The 19,174-nt window shown below is 51.2% G+C and overlaps 1 protein-coding gene across 2 annotated transcripts in view; it reads left to right on the top strand.

Annotated features, from left to right (window-relative positions):
- Nucleotides 1–18,702, top strand: part of Cenpp (centromere protein P) — a 216,905-nt gene extending 198,203 nt beyond the window's left edge. For both annotated transcript variants that reach the window (XM_013150669.2, XM_003468385.5), the window contains exons 6-8: nucleotides 17,803–17,882; nucleotides 18,053–18,144; nucleotides 18,423–18,702. In XM_013150669.2, coding sequence (XP_013006123.1) covers nucleotides 17,803–17,882; nucleotides 18,053–18,144; nucleotides 18,423–18,538 — 288 coding nt within the window. In that variant the 3' untranslated portion in view covers nucleotides 18,539–18,702. The remainder of the gene's footprint in view (nucleotides 1–17,802; nucleotides 17,883–18,052; nucleotides 18,145–18,422) is intronic.
- Nucleotides 18,703–19,174: the final 472 nt, after the last annotated feature.

Below are 19,174 nucleotides of genomic sequence, written 5' to 3'. Positions count from 1 at the left end.
TAGGGAGGTTCAATGAAATTGAGACCAAAAAAAAATACAAAGAATCAATGAATTGAAGGGTTGGTTCTTCAAAAGAATAAACAAAACAAACAAACTCTTAGCCAATCTAACAAAAGGAGGAGAGAAAAGACTCAATAGAATTAGAAATTAAAATGAAATCATGATGGGACACTACCAAATAAAAAAAGATTATTACTACTACACAAAACTGTATGCCAGTAAATTCTAGGATTCAGCAGAAATTAATAGATTCCAGATATATATGAATTACCAGAACCAAATGAAGTTTAAAAGCCCTAAGTAAAAACAGGCAATGAAATTGAAGCAGTAATTAAAAAAAAAAAATAAGCTACTAAGAAAACCACAAATCCAGATGGATTCACCGCTGAATTCTATAAAAACTCCAGGGAAGGTCTAACACCCATAGTCCTCAGCTTTATAATAAAACTGAAAAGAAAGAGCGCTCCTGAAGTCATTCCTGGAAGCTACCATTGCCCTGATTCCAAACCAGACTAGGATTCAACCACAAAAGCAGTACTATAAATCAATCTCTTTCATGAATATCAATTCAAAGCTCCTCAGCAAGGTACTAGAAAGACATCACTGGAAAGGAATCAAGGTTGCAGACACAGCTCAGCTACCTGAGCTTTGCCCAAGGGGCCAGAAACAGATGCTGGAGGAAAGATAGCTACGCTGGGAACACTGGTGACCCACAGGCAGGAGATTGAATCTAGATTCCTACCCCTCACCGTGTATTGAATTAAAATTGAAATGGCTCAAAGATCTAAATGTTAAAACAAAAACTTAACCTGCTGGAAGATAAACTATACAAAACTCCTGAAACCATAGGCATTGGCATGGACTTTCCAAACACAACCCCGTTTCACAGGAAATAGTACCGAGAATCAACAAATGTAATTCATATTAAATTAAAGAGCACCTCCTGGCCTGGTGGTGCACACCTGTATGCCCAACATTTAATAGGCTGAGGCAAGAGGATCACTGCTAGCTCAAGGCCACCTTGGGCTACATACATAGCAAGTTCAAGCCCAGCCTAACCTGCGTAGAGAGACTCTTGTCTCAACAAACCAAAATAACAAATGAATTTTTAAAAAACAGAAAGTTTCTGCACAGCAAAAGAAACAACCCACAGAGTGAAAAGAATACCTACATAATTGGAGAACAATTTTTTCCAATTGTTCCTCAGATAGAATGCTAACATCTATCAAATATAAAGAACTCAAAAAAATTAGACATCTCCCCCAAATAAAAGATACAAGCGAAAGCCAGGAACAGTGATGCACACCTGTAATCCTGGCACTTGACAGGCTGAAGCAGGAAGATTGCCACAAGCTTGAGGTCAGCCTGGGCTACATAGTGAGTTCAAGTCCAGCTTGAATTGCATGGTGAACCCATCTCAGTTAATTAATTAATTAATGATGCGATCAAGTATGAGCAAGTCAAATGAACAGATACTTCATGGAAGAAGAACACTGGCCAGTACAAACATGAAGGAATGCTCAACAGTTCTATTAGAAAATTAGACATAAAAGCAATATTAAGATTCCGTCACACTCCAGAAAGGATAGCCATCATCAAGAAATCAAATAATAAATGTTGGAGAGGTTGTGGGGGAAAGGAACCTTTCTACGCTGTTGGTAGAATGTAAACTATGGAAATCGATATGGAGAGTCCTCCAACATCTAAAACTAGAAATTCCATTTGACCCAGCTATTCTTCTAGGCACCTTCCTATAAGAGTTAAAGACGTCGTATTACAGTGACGCATGCCCGCCTGTGTTTCTAGTAGCACAATCCATAATAACTGGATCTTGGAAGCAGCCTACACTTCCATCAGAGATTGAAGGGATAAAGAAAACAAGGAATTCACACTCAGTGGAGTTCTACTTTCCATAAAGAAAGATAAACAAATCATTTGTGGAAAGACAGATGCAAATTGATACCTTAATATTAAGTGAAATAAATCAGGCATGTCTGTGTTATAAGTAAAGAGCAAAATAAGGGGTGGGTAACGGGAAGTAGGGGTTACATCTTCCTCAGAGGAGAAGGGGTCTGGGGACGGGGAAGGGGGTGTAACAAGGAGTGGAGATGTGTTTCGCTCACGCCACACAGGAGCGTAAACACGCAGTAATAAAGAAGGAAACAACATGAACAGCCCATGAGACCACGTCTGTGCTTCCAGGCCTTCCTCCCCACAGGCAGGCGCTCGCCGGCTGCTATTGGAAGGTGCCGCTGTCTGGCTGGCATGGGCAGAGCCAGGCTGCCGCCAGCAGTGTCCCGAGAGGTCACACCTGCTCTGCCAGCTGCAGACGGCTCCCCTCCTTGCCATGTGGACATCCACAGAGTATCCGTGGATGTCGCAAACAGGCACTATGATGTTCAGTGCAGATCTCTGCTAGGTGAGCTGGTGAATCACAAGGTACGTGTGTGTTGCCTTTAAGGCCCGTTGCCAGATGGTTTTCCAGAGTGATTGCCAATTCCCATTGTCACCAGCAGTGTGTCATTGGTTCCGGTTGCTTTTGCCTCTTTCAATACTGCTTTTGTTTGGGTTTCTTTCATTCCCTAGTACTGAGTATTGCACCCAGGGCCTTCACCCAGAGCTCCATCCCCAGCCCTTCATTTAATCTTTTAATTTGAGACCAGGTCTAACTAAGTCACCAAGTTGGTCAAGCCCGCTTTGAGCAACTCGACTCTCCTGTCTTGGCCGCCCAGAGTAATGGGACAAGAGGCTGGTGCAGAAGGTGGAAAATGCACTGTATGTAAGATGCTGAGGTCAGCTGAGTCACATAAACAGGTGGACAGGATTTGTTGTCAAAAGAGGGGAGATAAAACTTACTGAGCAAAAATTATTAAAAAAAAAAAAAAAAAAAAACAGCATGACGACCAGAAACACACCAGAAGATCATTTTGGGTAAGTGAAGAGTGAGTCCAGACATAGGTTTGCTAGGCAGGGTGGTGTGCAGAACCTGCACTGAGGGTCACTGCGGGAGAACAATAGCCATAGGCAGCACAGGACCCTCTTCGCTCTGCCCTCATTTCCCCAGCTTAGGAAACACCATATTAAATAGGAATAGTTATAGGATCTGTTTTGCCATGTTGTGGGTGATCTGGAGAGAAACGGATACCCAAGGCCACAGTGGTTGCCAGTCTTCCATTACCTCTTTTGAGTCAACCCATAATAAGCTGGTTCCTTCCTCCTGCCAGGCCAACAATGAAGGCGAGCGGCGGTTAGTGCTTCTGGGGCTCCTGCTGCAGTCTGCGGCCAGACTGCGAGGCGGGGGTTATTCTAGGATGCAGAGAAAAACCACACTTTTCTTGAACTTCTGTAAGGAAAAACTGGGGACCACTTATTAAAATAACCAAGCATGCAACTCAAAACAGCCATGATACAAAACGTAAAATGAACAGAAGCAAGAATCTAGGTCACCTTTGCTACCTTTCGTGCTCATCTTAAGTGTGGCACCTGGGGTGGGACGCTAGGATAGAATTAGCCCAGTCAATAAAGCAGTGGTCTGAGCCGGGAGGACCATAGAACGTAGAATGCTGCTCACAGGGCCACAGCAGCCTGACAGCCACGCCATGCCACGCAGGGCGAGGTGTTACAACAGGACGTGCAGGACCTATTCTATCCTTACAGCTTTCTGTCATCTAAAATTGTTCTGAATAATAAAGTTTATATAAGAAGAAACTCGCCAAGGGCCTTGAGGGAAAAGCCTGGGCAAGGAGGGTCCTGAGGCCTCCCCTTTCTCAGTCTCAGATGAGTCCCCGCAGCTGTCCCTCCTCCCTCCCTCAGCTGTGTGGCAGGGAACCTGAAAGCTTCAGGGGGCGGCAAGCGGTTGACAAGCCCAGCCCACTGCTTCGGCTTCCAGCGTGCCCACGAGGCTTGCTTTCCTGTGCTGACCATGCCTGCCTCCTCTAGGTAGTCTGTGATTCTATCTGCAGGGTCCTCCAGAACTGGAGCCGCTGCTCAAGCAGAATAAGTTATGGCTTCTGTCTGCACTGCTTCACCCTGGCCCTCTCTCCCTCAGGCTTTGATCCTTCCAGCCAGGATTCATTTTATTCTAACCATCAGCTCTTGAAGTAATACAAAATGTCAACCAGTTAAAATTTCATTTGTGTAAGTTGTTTATGCCCTATTAGCCTTTGCTGGGGGAGGGTATGGGCTTTTTCCAAAAACATGTGTGGACTTCATGGTTCATTTATTTTGTCCCAGTTTTAAAAATTGAAAGTATTCAGCCATAGGACTTTAACGTACATTGTGTAATTACATCACCAGCTTTAATTATGTAATGCAGTTTAAACATTATTTAAACCTTAATGATTAGATATAGATTTAAAGTTTGAAGAAAAAGTGGATTGCTAAACATGAAAGGCCTTAATAACATTTTTTAAAACGGAAGTCCTCCAAAAGAACAAGACTGAAATTTATAGCATTAGAGAAAGAGGAAGCGCCCTTCCAGTGAGCCGGCTGGGGGACAGGCTGGGAGACAAGAGCTGAGCCACACACACACAGCACCACCACCACCACCAAGCAACCAGCTGATTCAGAGGAACGCAGACTGAGTTGATCTCAACTGAGATACAAAACCAACTTAATGCTATACATTGTTGGATTGACTTTGCAGCCCTAAAGTCTGAGCATCTCTTTAGAGGATAACATTATGTAGTATAGAAACTATGGGGGACTTTCTTCTGTCTTATTTTTGAAATCCAATGTTCTCATTGTTTCGTTTTGCTCCATTTTATTGTTCTGTTTTACTCACTGTTTAGTTTTGAGTAGTTTTATTCTGTTTGGTTTTGTTTGATTTTATTTTGTCTGATGGTATGGGCCACAGTATTGAAGATAATGAGGCATTAGTGTAGCAGTGGTTGATTTCTTATTATCCTGTTTTGAAGTCCTATATCACTTTCACTGTGTTGTTTTGATTGGCTTTATTCTGTTGTATTTTGTTTGGTTTTATTCTCTTTTAAAAAACATGCAGCATTTATTGAACATCTTGGCATAACTCCTCTAAAATAATGTAGAAAGGTTTTAAAAGACCTGACTGTACAGGTAAAGGACAGCTGGGGAAAAGTGGATTAAGGTGATGCTGGATTAAGATCAAGGAACATCTTGAAGGCTGCTTCGCTGTGAACAATCCCGGTGCTCAGAAATGAGAGGGGCAGGACCTCTGGGGGAAGGATCGTGGTGCGAGAGGGACTGACTGAAACACTGTCCCTGTCTCATGTCTGCCTCCGCCACAGTAGCCATCCTTTCCGGGAGGAAATTGAGAAGTTCTAGACTCTAGATCCACGTGGCTATTTTTTCCCAATAAATATCCTTACTCTACAAGGCAAACCAAGGATTCTTAATTTCAAAAATAAAGCATAGCAAGTCTCCTTTACTAGACCCAGGCTTTTTGAGGTCAAGACTTGTCTTATTCATGCCTGGCACTAGATGGGGAATATATGAACAAAGCTTTTTAAGACCAATTACGTTTCCCAACAGAAATATTTTTGTTGCTATCATCAAAGTCAGTCGCCAGCACAACAAAGAATTATGTTCCAAAACAATTATCCTAAAGCTTAACCTGTAGTTTATAATTATATTTGAACTGAGAAATGGCATACAGCAGAATGTTTATGAGCTCAGGGTTTGGAATCTGATTGCCTTAGGTTAGAATCATTTTGCTAGATGTGTAATCACGAGCACGTATTTTTTTCTGAGCTCAGTTTCATTAAAGTGGCCACTTACTGAAGATTTCCTGGGATAGTGAGGACTCAAGAAGCTGATGTGTGCTGAGCCCGCAGAGCCTGCTGTGGGTTAGGGACAGTGGACCGAGGGGTCGGGGACAGATGAGCCACTGCCAAAAAAGAACTCCAAGGCCTTAAAAGTTCCTGCTGACCCCAGAAGGCTATAATTCAATGAAAATATTAAAACAAGATCATAGTAACTTTAAAATATAACCAATGTCAATGTTTTTTCAGACAGCATTACTCTGAGATTTATGAAAGAAGCTGTTTAAAAACTTAGTAATGATATATTTCCTGGGGCATTTGTGAAAAATATTTCTCTTATTATCTTGATTATAGTTATATATTAACAATCATATGAATAGAAAAATGTGAAATTATCTCTAAAACGTGTCTAGCATGGGTCCGTCTATATATTTGGCTTCCTCACTATCAGTGGAGTTTTGGGAGAAGAGTGCTGGCCGCTGCCCGGCACGCGCCCCACCGTGGAGCCCTACCTCTAGGCCCCACTCTGTGTGAACAAATCAGTGGTCCAGGAGGGAACAGGACCACTCTTCAGAGCAAACAGGTGCTGCATTATTAGCGGGCAGTGGCGGTTCTAAAGCATCAGTACTATGGCACTGCCGTGCCCGTCTGAAGTGAGATCTGCTGTCTGTCTGATCTGGCGGCGGGGCTGCCGTGGAAGGCGGAGCCTGCCGTGGACTCACTCACCGCAGGCTCCGCGCTTCTTGGTTGCACACACTGCTGACTTGGCTTGCGTGCTTCCCCCTTTCCGTTCTTCAGTGGAAGAAGAGCTGTGCCGAACCTTTCGCTTTTAGGATGCCCAACCTCCCTGTGTTGCTTCTTTTGATTCCACTTTCTAGACAAGGTGTTTATGGCCATACTTCCACGTTATGACCAGTCTCTCCCCTCAGCAACTCCTTGATCTAAAAACCAGTAAAGCTAAAGTTTCTTTCAACTGACTTGAAATATTTAAGTATAAGGATTTGGAGAGTCTCAGAGCTCCTGTCCTTCTGGGCAGGACCACTCTCATTCCCTGCAGGTCAGAGGGAGCCAAGCAGAGATTTGCACACAAAGGACAGTCAGCCTTGTTCCTGTGTCCCAGCAAAGCCAAGCAGAACCCCTCCCCAGGGCCTCTGGGAGTGAGGTGGAACCCCAAAGGGCACCCAGGAGGTAGAGGTTCGGAAGTTAAGAACTCGCTTGGCTTTGTTTGGGAGTGTGACGTGGGGCAAGGCAGGGCTGGGCCTCACCCTGATTACTGGCGTGCGGGTGGAGAAAGGTCAGAAGACAGGGTCCCAACTGTGCCAGCTCAGAGCACCCTGTGTTGTCTCCCAAAGATAGCACAATTCAATGGTAGCATAAATGAGAGCCTTTTTTGAAGTTTCTCTCAAGCTTGGGCTCTGAAGCCAGCAAGACATAACGGACGGTTCTGTGAAAATAGCCTGGCTTCACTACTGAGACTTACTGAGACTGTGCGATGGTGATTTTGTCTGTTGTTGTTTTTTTTAAACTGTTGCACTTCTGTTTCCCATGGTCACTTCCCAAAAGAAAACACTTTTAAAAATGGGGTGCGGCTCCTGCAAGCTTTGCGCCACACACAGGAAGCTGCCTGACTGCCCGAGCCCGGCCACCTCCAGCCTCTGGGCACTGGTCAGTGTCCAGGAGCTTGCAGGCTGCCTTGAGCTCCCGGGATGGGGACTCCTGCTTGGTCTGCGGAAGGCTGGAGAGTAACCAAGGCTTTGCAGCCACGAGGGCTCTGCGGCCACGAAGCCCTGCTCCACAGGACAAAGGCTGCCCCGCTGACCTGCATAAGGGGCCTGGCTGTGCCCATCAGGCGTCCCTGGACACTGCTGTGGGAGTTTCACCGAACTTTCATGGGTCACAGAGTCTTTTGAATTTTTGTCAACCATTTTTACTCCGGGCCATTAGAAAAAGGTGGGGAGACTGCCTTCAACGTGCTGTCTCCCTCTGTGGGGCTCACTCCTCAACACAGGCTGCGTAGCCATGCTTCCACGTTCCATATACAGGGCCACCCCACCCCCCAGTCCATGGCATGCTGGGCTCTAAGACACCCTACAGAAAGATGACTGCAGACCATGCCCTTCTGTCGCAGGAGGCCTGGGTTTTGTTTGGGTGGCCATTGGTGTGCTGTGATGACATTTCTAATATAATTTCCAAGGTTTATGACCCACCATGAGCTTGGAACAGAGGTGGTTCAGGTTGATTTTTTTTTCTTTCCTTTTTTTTTTTTTTCTTAAACTGAAGCAACATTTAGCACATATCTTTAAGCTCCTTCTGAATAAGCAGCGCTTGTCAGAGCTCCTGGGCTATTCCGGATTACTTGCATGGGCAGTACAGATGGTGCTGGTCCTGGAGAGTCCTTTGTGGTGCCTCAGTCCATCTGTGTCTGACCTCTGATCCTGAGCTCTGCAGGATCAGACAGGTGAGGCACACGCAGCTGAGCCTTAGTACAGAGCACCTGGGTGGCTGGGCCTGTGTTTTCATGTCAGGTATGCAGGAACATATCCAGGAAAGTCAGGATAAGGCAGTTTAGAGGAGGTAACTTAGCAACATAAAGACTTCGTTCAGCTCTGATGTGACTCCACATAACATTTACTCAGAAAATAAATTCTAGAGAAAACAGTTGAAAGTCTGCACTATTTAGACCTGGAACTTCAGTCTTTCCATCCTCTGTGTAATCAAAACTCTTACGGGCTGGTACTGCCTGCAGCCTAGCAGTCTGGGAATTGCTTTACCATTTCAGCTCGGTGCCGTGTGGGTGAGGGTGCATCCCATTCCCATGTCACTGCAGTCAAGAAGTGTCCAGCAGGGACTTGGGATACCGCAGGGATTAGTTCTGCTGTTTCAGGTGGCGGTGGTGAGGAAGGATTTCTTCTCTGGTATTGCTCTGGAGGCCGCCCTTTACTTGCACAGCTTGTGACTGAAAACCCTGCCTCGCCTTCCCCAGGCCTCATGAAAAGGACTGAGGCACCCGCCAGCCTTGTAGCAGACTGAAAAGACTGCTCGATTAGGTGGCTGCGTCGTGTCTTCTCTGTGTTGCACTCAGATTAGAGGTTTTGAAGAGGATGCCTCTCCTTCCCCCTGCCGAGGTGTGCACATGCCGCGCAGAGGCACGGGGTGAAAGGCAGCAGGCAGTACCGGGTGATCATGCAGTGCCCGACCAAACGGGCAACAGGGTGAAGGGAGGCAGCGATTCTCAGACGTGGAAACGGGATAGACCGAAGTGTCCGGGCAGAGCGTTTATGCTTGGCTGTAAGAGACGTACCCCATGTTTTTGTCAGCAGATAAGCCGCATGTGCTGTTTGGAAGGTGGGGGCCATTTGGAGGGGGTCACAGGGCTTGCCTCGGAGGACACACCTCACCCCGCCGCTCCTCCTCTCTTCTGCCTGGGCCGCTCTGTAGTGAGCAGCTTTGCCCCACTGCCCTTCCGCCGTGGCCTTTCTACCCAAAAGCCAGCTGAACCTGGACAGAAACCTCCAAACCGGGAACCAAACTAAACCTTCTTCCTCTGAGTTCCCAGTTCTGCGTGTCATGTCCCAGAGATGGGAAAGCTGATTAATACAGAGAAATGGGGCCATGTTTGTGACTGTCCCTGACCACATGGTTCAGAAACCTATGTGACAGGTTTGTGGGAGTTTGAAAAGGTTTAGAGAAGTTGGCGAGAAAAAGTCTAAGGTGTAGTGAGCATAGCCCAGTGAATGATTTTTCTGGAAGCGTAGAAGACCGGAACACTGGTAGGAACCAAGAGAAGCAAAGGAGACGATTGTGGGGAGAGGATTTCTTCTCCAGCGCTGATCTAGAGAGCCAGCTCTCGGCTTGCCATGGCTGGTGAGCCTGGAAACCCTGCCTCGCCTCCTGAGGTTTGAGATAACGAGAACTCCATGCAGAACTGGACTGGAGGTCATGCATGTCTTATTCTGGCAAAGAACGTCTGCTTTTTTGTCCATTCCCTAACACTGTGGGAAGCTAAATTAAAGGTGGTAGCCAGTCGATCTGGCAGAGGAAACATCATAGCAGCTCAGGGTGCAGGCGCCACGGGTGATGTCGCCTGCTTTTAGCCATATTTATAGTAGAGCAAAAAGCAGAGCAGAAAGATTTGGAAAAGTTGGATTTTGGCTTGAAAGGAGCCCTATGTAAAGCTGAGCCCAGAAGGGCTGTTACACTGAAGAGATTAGTGCCTTTAAAAAGGGACAAGAATCTGCCTGGATGGCATGACAGAAATCTTACTGCAGGCTCAGGGGTCCAAGCATGCAAACCCTTCTGAGAAGTGTGCCGCGGGACCCCTGATCCAGAAGGGCCACTAGGAGCTTGGTTCCCAGGGTTCCTTTCACCACGTTCAGCCATCTAAGCACTCAGAGGCTGCTGCATCCATGGCCTAAGGGCTCCTAGTTACTGCCACACTGGCAGCAGACCTTGCCATTGTCCACATGACAGTGCTTTTCAGACACACAGAAGGCAAGAGCCGAGAGGTTCTGCAGGCGTCTACCCAGATTTCTTTCCAAGGGAAGCCCGGGCGGTCAGGCAGTGTGCCCTTGAAGGGGTAAGAGGAGGTGAAGCCAGAGGTGCAGTGGAGACCACAAGGAGTCAGAGAGTCCAGGAACGTGAGCTGTTTGCCAAAGACAGCCACTGGCTGCAAGCCATGGGACACCAGGCTGCAGGGCTGCAGGCATGGGTCACCCAAGCCATTTGGAACTTACATCTCACCACTGTGTGCTCCACTGCTGGACACACAGCTGCAGGCCTTAATGTCTGCCCTGTTGGGTTTTGGTCTTGCATTGACCTAATATTTTTTTTTTTACCTAATATTTTTTATCCCCGTGCCTCCAATTTGGAATGGGATTGTTTACCAGTGCCCTAGTGTCTCTGGGTGATGGGAAGAGAGCAAGGAACTTGCCTTTTGATTTGCACCAGGGTTAACAGCTAAGTGTTTGTCTTGAGTCTTAGAGAAGAGTTTGATCTACACTCGGTTTAGAATTGTACAGACTTCAGGGTAAAAGGATGCCTGCATTTTGGTAACACACAAAACAGTCACATTATATTCAGTGGCCTTACGACCGTGTTATCTTTGAGGTTAACCAAGTTTAAGGAGGTGTTTGAGTGTCAAGTTGATATCGGGCAGAAAGTGATGGTTAAACTTCATTGTGGGCCAGGTTAAGACTCCTGGAGAGGTAATTAGGTCCTGGGTGCTATCCTCATCAGTGATCAACCCTCTGAGGTTCATAGGCGAAAGTGCTCTTAGGAGGAGGACCTGCTGGCCTTTGGAGGGCATGTCTCTCACAGCTGGTCTTCCTTCTGCTGGGCTTCTGCCCAGCATGCAGTGAGAGGCTCTGCTGCGCCCCATTGTCCTGCCCTGATATTTCTGCCTGGATACTGCCCAATGTCAGCATTCACAGACAGAAAGGCTGGAACGGCACTGGCGAGCATGTGCTTGTACACACATGTTCAGAGAGGTCCAGGAAGTGACCCTAGTTCTGGACACTTGTTGGCTCCTTGGAGAAATGCTTCAGTCCAGAGCAGGGCCAAAAAGTACAAAGTGAGCCCCCAACTGCCCCTGAGGCCAGGAAGGGGGGACACTGTAGTGGAGGGGACACAGTGGCACCCAGGAGCAGCTCACAGGGGCTCACTTGGACTGAACCTGGGAGGCTGGAGCATCTCAGTGAGTCATGAAAGTTAGAGTCTGGAGCAAGGTGGCGAGGATAGGTCTCTAGGGGAGCACGGGGCACAGAGCGTGCATCTAGAGAAGCACCTCCCCAAGGCCTGGGCCACACTGGAGGCCGAGTCGGGGGCAGAAGGTGCCCTGACAGACAGGGCTGACCCGCCTGATTTGGGAGATGGCCCAGCCTGCCCCTGGGCCAAGATCTGGAGTTAAACATTCCAAGCCTCAGAGGGTTTAGAAATGCTACAGCTCAGTTTCTTGAATAACAAATACCTGAGCTCATTTTGAACAGGAAACCAGCAGGCACGAAGCAGACTTCCGTACCTCACACGGGGGGTCCTGCACACGTGGTGGGGTGCATACACTGTCACATTTGTTCTGGTACAGACATGTTCATGACTCCACTCAGACCACAGGGCCATCTGGGGCCGCCAGGGCTGGAACAGCCACCCCGCCCTGGACAGGCTTGGTTCCTAGCTCAGGTACGGGGCCGCACACCTTTGAGAAATCACTTAAATTTTGAGCCCCAGTTGCCTGCTTTAAAACTTTAATTTAAAACACTGCTGAACTGACAGGAGAGCTGCTGTCCCTGGCCCCACAAACTTGTTCCCCATTTGGGGAAACCTGTAGGACCGTCCAGCCCAGACACACCTGCCCAGGGCAGCAGCCATCCCCAGGGCTCTCCTTCCAGGCCTCCGATCCCGCTTCACCGCCCAGGTGTGGCTGACAGTTCCTCTGAGGCTGTCTGACCCCTGGACTAGTGAGGGCGCCCAGGGCAGCATGGCCAGGCTACCATGGGGTGGCTCTGTGTCCGTCAGTCCGTCCACATCTGTGCTTGGTTTCTTTCTGCCCCGTGCTCCCCCAGAGCCCTGTCCTGGCCACCCTGCTCCTGCTCAGCCTGGCTGGACACACTCAGCCCTTGCTGGACCTCGTGCGGCCCTTGTGTGGCCCACCCTGCCTGCTCCCATGTCAGCCTTCGGCCACCATCCGCCCCCGCCTCTCGGCTGGGCCCAGCTCCCCATCCTGGGAGCCCGCAAAGCCTTACTCTTCCCAGGGAATTTGGCCCGCGGTGGCAGCACCCTGGCCGCCGTCCTGGCGTCCGCCCTGCTGCCAGCCCTATCATTTTCCCGTTTTCCCTGGCTCATGCTGGCCACGTAGCAGGCGCCAGCAGCCTGGTGTCGCCTGAGGAAACCACCATGCCTGTGGCTTCTGCCTCGGGTTCCTCTTGGTCCGCCACCACCACAGGCAGGCAGAAAGCCCCACTATGAAGGCCAGCAGATAGCAGCAGAGGCCACTGCCCCACCACAGAGCCCACCCCTCCATGTCCCAAAGACTCAGCAGACAGCACCTGCTCTGTCCCCTGCCCCACCCAGAGGTATAAGCCGCAGCCTCCCCATTTGCTCCCCAGAGCACACAGGGGCCACCTGGCTGCCATCCAGGGCTCCTCTCCCCTGTTCCCCCCACATTCTTGCCCGCCTCACCCAGCCGTTCCCCTCGTGTCCTCTCCAGGTGCCCATCTGACTGCCCCACAGCGTGGGAGCAGCCTGGGTCCTGGCCCTGCCACACCCCACCACCCTCCTGCTGCCCTGGGAGACCAGTAGGGCCTCCGCCATGGACAGCTGCCTCGAGTTACTTCTGCATGGACACGAGTTGTCTGCTCTCTTGGGTACATGGTATGAGTGGGTTTGCAGGCTCAAATGGCCAGTGGTGTTGAACAGCGGGAGAACCCAGGGGCTCCCCACTGCCCAGTGATGTACACTGTCGCCGCAGGTCCTCACCATGACTCGGGGTGTCTGACACCTCGGTATCGCCCTGTGACAGTGCTTCCCTGGGGTCTCACTATGGTCCTGTTTGTGTCACCCCACTAACTAGTGGTACATCTGCCGTCCACAGCCTTCATGGGTGCCTTAACATGGGGTGCTTGTCTTGCTCCGGAGTTGTAAGCATCTTCCCTCTTGTTCTTTGCTGTATTTTCCGTAAGGCTGAGGCTGGCCTTTGACTCCTTCCTATGGCTTGTAAGAGCTTCTGATGAGACCAGTTTGTTCGCCAATTTGCATTGCCCGCATGGTCACTAGTTTTCATCCTGTAGGTGAAATTTTGGGCAGATCTTCAGATTACAGAACTGCCCAACTATAGTTTCTTTCAGAAGTTTTATGGTTTCAGCTCGTACACTTAGATCTGTTTTCCCATTTCAGATACAAAAGTAGGCACTAAGGTTCCATTTTACACAGGGTGTCTGGCCTGCCCTGAGAAACCTGCGCACACTGTAAGATCACCGAACTCACTTCTCTCCGGCCTGAATAGTTTTCAGCATAGTTATGAAAACGTGAAAGGAGCTGAGACAAAGGAGGAAGGAGCAGTCTTTCCTACAGATGGTGTCGGGCAAGCACAGTTTCATGGGTAGAAGAATGGCATTGGGCTGCTACCTCTTACGACATACAAAATTAACTTTAAAAGCAGGCTAAAGACCTAATTTTAAGAACCAGAAGTGAAAACCCTTAGAACTAAAACAGAGATATAAATCTCTGTGGCACTAGATTAGGAGTAGTTTGTCAGCTGTGACACAAAAACCCATCAAAAAACAAACTGGACATCAAAATTAAAAGTTGTACTTTGAATAACACCATTAAGGAAATATAAAGATGGGCCACAGCAGAACATCTTTAAACCCTGTGTATCTGAAGTGACTTGCATCTGGACTATATAAAGGAGTATCACAACTCCACAATAAAAAGAATAATCTAGTTAAACAGGCAGGGCACCCCGGGGAGAGCGTCAGAGCACGAATGCCTGATCATACGAGGTAAATGAAAGTCAAAACCATGACTGTCACCTCGCATCCGCTAGAATGGCTGTGACTTGTTTTTAAAGCACACAGTGAGGCGGGAAATGGATGGCAAAGATGTGGAGAATGCAGGCCCTCCCGCCCTGCCCACGTGGGCGATTCCACTGCCGGGCGTGTCCGCACCAGCTGAAGTCAGATGTTGGCACAGACACTTGCCACATGTTCACAGCCAAAGGTAAAAGCTTCCATTAGCGGATGAACAGATAAATAGAATGTTAGTCCTCACTGGGGGCCGTGACCCTGCGGCACTGAGAGCCCTGAGATGCTGCTGAGAGAGAGACAGAGAGACAGAGAGACAGAGACAGAGACAGAGAGACCCCGACCCCGAGACCGTGAGAGACCACACACGTACTACTCTAATAGAACAAGAAGCGAGAAGACAGGGACATCTTTAGGTAGGAAGTAGGCTAATAGATGTCTGTGCTTGGGGTGAAGAGCCACGGCGTTTGGGGTTCCCTGTGGGGTGCTGGGAGCGTTCAGCATTGAGAAGCTGGTAAGTTGTACTGCCTTGCGGATGCACTAACCCTCACCCAGTGTACACAGTGGTCCCTCTTTTGGCTCATTCAGTTCGCTCCAAATCCACATTTGAACACCAAGAAGTTCAACTGAACATATTTCTCTCATAAGAAATAATGGCAGACCAAATACCTGGCTCTGAGACCCAGAAGTGACACCTAAATTCATTCTTCCAAGACTTTGCCAAATTCCGTGTGGCTTTCTTTCTTTAACGCTGTCCTGGCTCTCAGCTGTCCTCTCAGCGTCACTGCTGTCATCACTCGTGGTCACATTGCGCCTCGGTTAGGGTATTTTATGCAAAGCACCAAGGAGCACTGTGTGTCACACCTCCCTGGCGCGCGGCCGTGTTCCATGGCAGAGTGGGGCTTAGGCCACAGCTCTCACCTGTGTCCACGGCGACACAAGGCATGACTGACTCTTATCCCGAGCAGTTTCTCAGGCTGGTTTTTAGTGTGACTGAGGAGCAGAGTAACAAACACTGAACGGAGCTTTTTCGGACCTCGCCTTTGAGGTGGTGGGAATTTTGAGCTGGGAGCCGCTGACCACCAGAGCAGCCCTGTACATGAGTCTGTTGTTACATGAATTATTTCTCACCTTAAAAAAAGAAAATTACTGCCTTAGCCAGATATAATTGATCTGGACTTTACTGCCTCCCCAGATACAAGTGGATCTGTGGACACACAAAGGCCCAAGGGACTCAGATCCCATCTCACCGAAGACTGGGGGTCGAGGGAACATGGCCGCAGCTCTTAGCACTGCTGCTGCAGTCATGCCCAGCAGCCACTGCAGCAGCACTGGGGGCCACAGGCGTGAGTCGGGCTGGAAGTCGCATTGCCAGCCTCCCCACAGCCACCATCTTGCTCCCCGAGGCCCCAAGAGAGTTCTCAGGCACAGGCTTCCCACACGTGGCCCATAGCTAAGTGAACACCCCTGAATCACAGCCTCTGCCTTCCCAGGGGGGTTCCCAGTGGCTGCCCAGAGGAGCTGGGGCCCCAAGTGGAAGCATCCGTGCCTAGTGCCGGTCACTGTGCCAGCCAGGCCACCTCCACACCCCAGCTTTCGGTGACACCTGGAGACACACGTGTTGCCCGTCTGCTTATCGCTCCACAGAGCCTTGGCGCCGTGGGAAACAGTCCTGGTCCAAGGCCATCCTTCCCAGGCTGGGGCACGTGCTTCTAGTCAGGCTGGCGGGTTCTGACTGACCGCTGTATGTGTCCCAAGTTTCCATGAATGGTACCCCAAGACACACAGCACACAGCTCTGCCCTATCAAAGCAGGTCCATTTAGGTCCCTGTTGGTTTTGCTCTGTATTCTCCGTCCTGGGGACCAACCCGTGGTGTGCTGGGTCGACTGTGAGCCCTGCTTTCGAGAAAGGGTTTGGTTGAGTGGGGCAGGCTGGCCTTGAACTTGCCATCATTCTGCCTCAGCCTCAGAAGGAGCTGGGATTGCAGATGTGCACCGCCGTACCCAGCTTGATTCGGGTACCGTTTAGTACTGTCACTGTGACAGCTGAGACTTAAACTGCTGTCAGTATGTGCTGATCCTGTGTGACCACTGCCACCAGTGCCCCAGCAGCCTCTGCCTCTATCGGTGTCCGCAGGAGCCTGCCATTCCCCGTCAGTCTGTCTGCTGCTCACCCACAGAAATGGCACGGGGTACCTGGGCGACCTCATTAACTTCCCCATGGCCCTCCAGAAATGCACGGAGTCTTCTCTGCGGCTTCTATAAACTGCTTTGGAAACCTGTGGCTTTGAGTCCTGTCAGCCTCTCCACCCTGTGTGTGAAAACTGAAAGGGACGCGCTCTGCTGGTGGGGACATGGAAGGGGCCCAAGCCCCAGCTGTCCCCGGAGTCTCCCACATGGCTGCCAAGCACAGCCTGGAAGCTGAGCTGCCACGTTCGCACTCCCTGCAGGTCCCCCAGACAGTTGTTATTAATTTAGAAGAGACTGAGGTTTAAAAACGTACCAGCACTCTCCACTTAAATGACTTGTGCATACATGCTCCCCTCCGAAGCTCTGCAGGAATTAGCAATTATCTGTAAGCCGACCCCCACCTCACCCCTGCTCATGCAGGCGCCTGCACTGGCTGGTGACACGTCTCTGTCCCCCCACAACTTCCCTTGTCGGCACTAAGCTGGTTCCATCCAGCAGTCCGGGGACTCCCTGTCGCCCATGCCTCATGTGGCCGAGGCCTGGGTGTCAACTCCTCCAGGAGCCAAGGAGGTGCCAGCCGGGCTCAGGGTGAGGTGAGCGGCACCCTGGCGGCCCTCACTGCATCAGGCGCTGTGAGAGGTCACAGAAGACGAGGCCCCTCTTGAGGCCAACAGGACTGGAGCCTCTCAGGGAGCCAGCGCCCCACAGCAGTTGTGCAGGCGCATGTGGCGTCTGGACGCCTGTGAAGCCACCTTTGTCATCCCCACCGGTCGCTTCTGCCATGTCAGCAGTGCCCAGGCTCTTCTCTGCACCCCGACCAGGCCAAGCCTGACCGGCCATCCCTCGGGGCCTGGAGACATCTCACATCGCCATCCCTGTGTGACACTTGGGACTAGAAACCCACATGCCTTCCCTCCCCATGGGTGTCCACCCACAGTGGGCAGGGCCCTGTCTGCAGCAGGGACCCGGAGTGCGAGGTGCTGGGGGTGGCTGCCGTTTCGGAGTCTGAGGGCCTCAGTTCATAGGGCTCTGAAGGTGACATCAGAGCTCCGAAGGCCCCGCTGGGAGCTGCCTGACACCTCTGGGCCCAGTGGGGAACTGTCTGAGTCGGGGAGGGCTGTGGGGCGCTCCTGCTGGGTGTCAGCCCAGAGAGGCGATGGGGAAGCCCGGCCAGCTGGGCCTGTGAGGTGACGGGAGGGTGGCAGCAGGACACCGAGGGTGTCGAGGGTGTCGCCAGCCAGTGGCTTATGTGGCTGGTGTGTAGCTGCTCAGCCCGAGGGCCCTCAAAGCGCCCCTGTGCTCTTGTCACCCCTTGCCATCCCACTGGCTCTGACTGCTGCCAATACTTCTCTTCACAGGACAAGTACCCAGATGTGGTGCACCTCCCGGAGGGGCCCTACTCCCACTGCATGGGGATCCGCGGTGCCAGCTGCCCGGAGTGAGTGTGGCACAGGTCCCTCCCGGGGCACTCAGGAGTGGGGGCGGGCAGCAGGCGGTGGGGAGCCTTGATCTGAATTACCAAGCTGCGGGCCGGCCCGGCCAGGGTGAAGGAGCAGCCCCCACGGTGGGCGTCATCCTCTTACCAGGCCCTTGCCCTGTGCCTTCCAGGTTCGAGCTGGTGATCGTGTGGAGGATCCACGTGGACATGGAGGGGAAGGTCCTCCCACAGCTAGATCTTCTCCCCGGGGTCCCTCGGCAAGGTAGGCTTCCCGGGGCCTCCCAGCCCAGCCGGCCTCCAGGCACCCCTTCCCTCTGTGCTCACTCAGGAAGGCAGGAGGTAGGCAGGATCTTACTGATGTGCTTCTTGTATCAGCTTTCAAAAAGTGATCAGTAAGTCAGTCACAATGCACAGGAGAGGGGCCCAGAACCAGGTAAGATTCCCCACCCCAGCTGCTCAGGGCCTCTCCATGCAGTGACCTGGGGGATGCTGGGGTGTAGTGGCCCAGAGGTCCTCACCTGGTTTCTGTTCGCTCTGCAGCCCTGCAACTGGACAGGCACGGAGTAGTGGACACAGCTCCCCAGGGCTTCCGTAGCCTGCTGGGTGTGCTGGGGATCGAGGGCACCCTGGAGAGCCTGATCGGATCGATGCAGTGAGCGAATAGCCCCGGGGCGGACCGAGGAGCAGGCCCTGCACCCACACGCACAGTGAGCTGAGCTGAGCTCTTCCCCTCCAAGGCCACCTGTGCAGTGTCAGCACCTTAGACCCCTCCCTTGTGACGCAGAAGACACAGCTGTTTAATAAAATGTCAGCCACCACATGCACAGGCTTGGATTTGCTTTGTTTAAAAGTTCAGCAGCTGAAAAGATGCATGCAGAGCGCCTGTCGGCCTCAGAAGGCTGGAGAGGAGCTGGGCCGAGTCGGCTCACGCTTGTCTGTGCAGCAGCATCTGGCCACCTGGGTCTCGATGTCCTCCACGGAGGTCCAGCTCCGCCCCCAGAGGGCCTTGGTGAGCTGAGAGCGCAGCAGCCTGGCATGGCCCGGCACAGCACCAGGCGCTCCTCCCGCCGGCCACATAGCAGGTCAGCAGGGCCGGGGTCCTCCGTCCTCCCCTGCCCCAGGATGGAGCCAGTGCTCCTCTGGGTCCCCTGCCCCTCTGAACACCCCCACACCAGGCCCCAGGCCGCGCTGACCCAGGGGAGGCTGCCCCAGCCCAGGCGGGCAGTGGAGCCACCTGGCTGAGGGATGTTGACGTCTTGTCCCTTCTGTCCTCCTCAGTCCCAGCCCCAGTA

The sequence above is a fragment of the Cavia porcellus genome, unplaced genomic scaffold (assembly GCF_034190915.1).
Source record: "Cavia porcellus strain 051 isolate PalLab524CR breed Dunkin Hartley unplaced genomic scaffold, mCavPor4.1 scaffold_17, whole genome shotgun sequence".
In the NCBI taxonomy this organism is placed as follows: Eukaryota; Metazoa; Chordata; class Mammalia; order Rodentia; family Caviidae; genus Cavia; species Cavia porcellus.
Note: the sequence above shows the minus strand (reverse complement) of the source record. Positions and strands in the feature narration are given on the sequence as shown.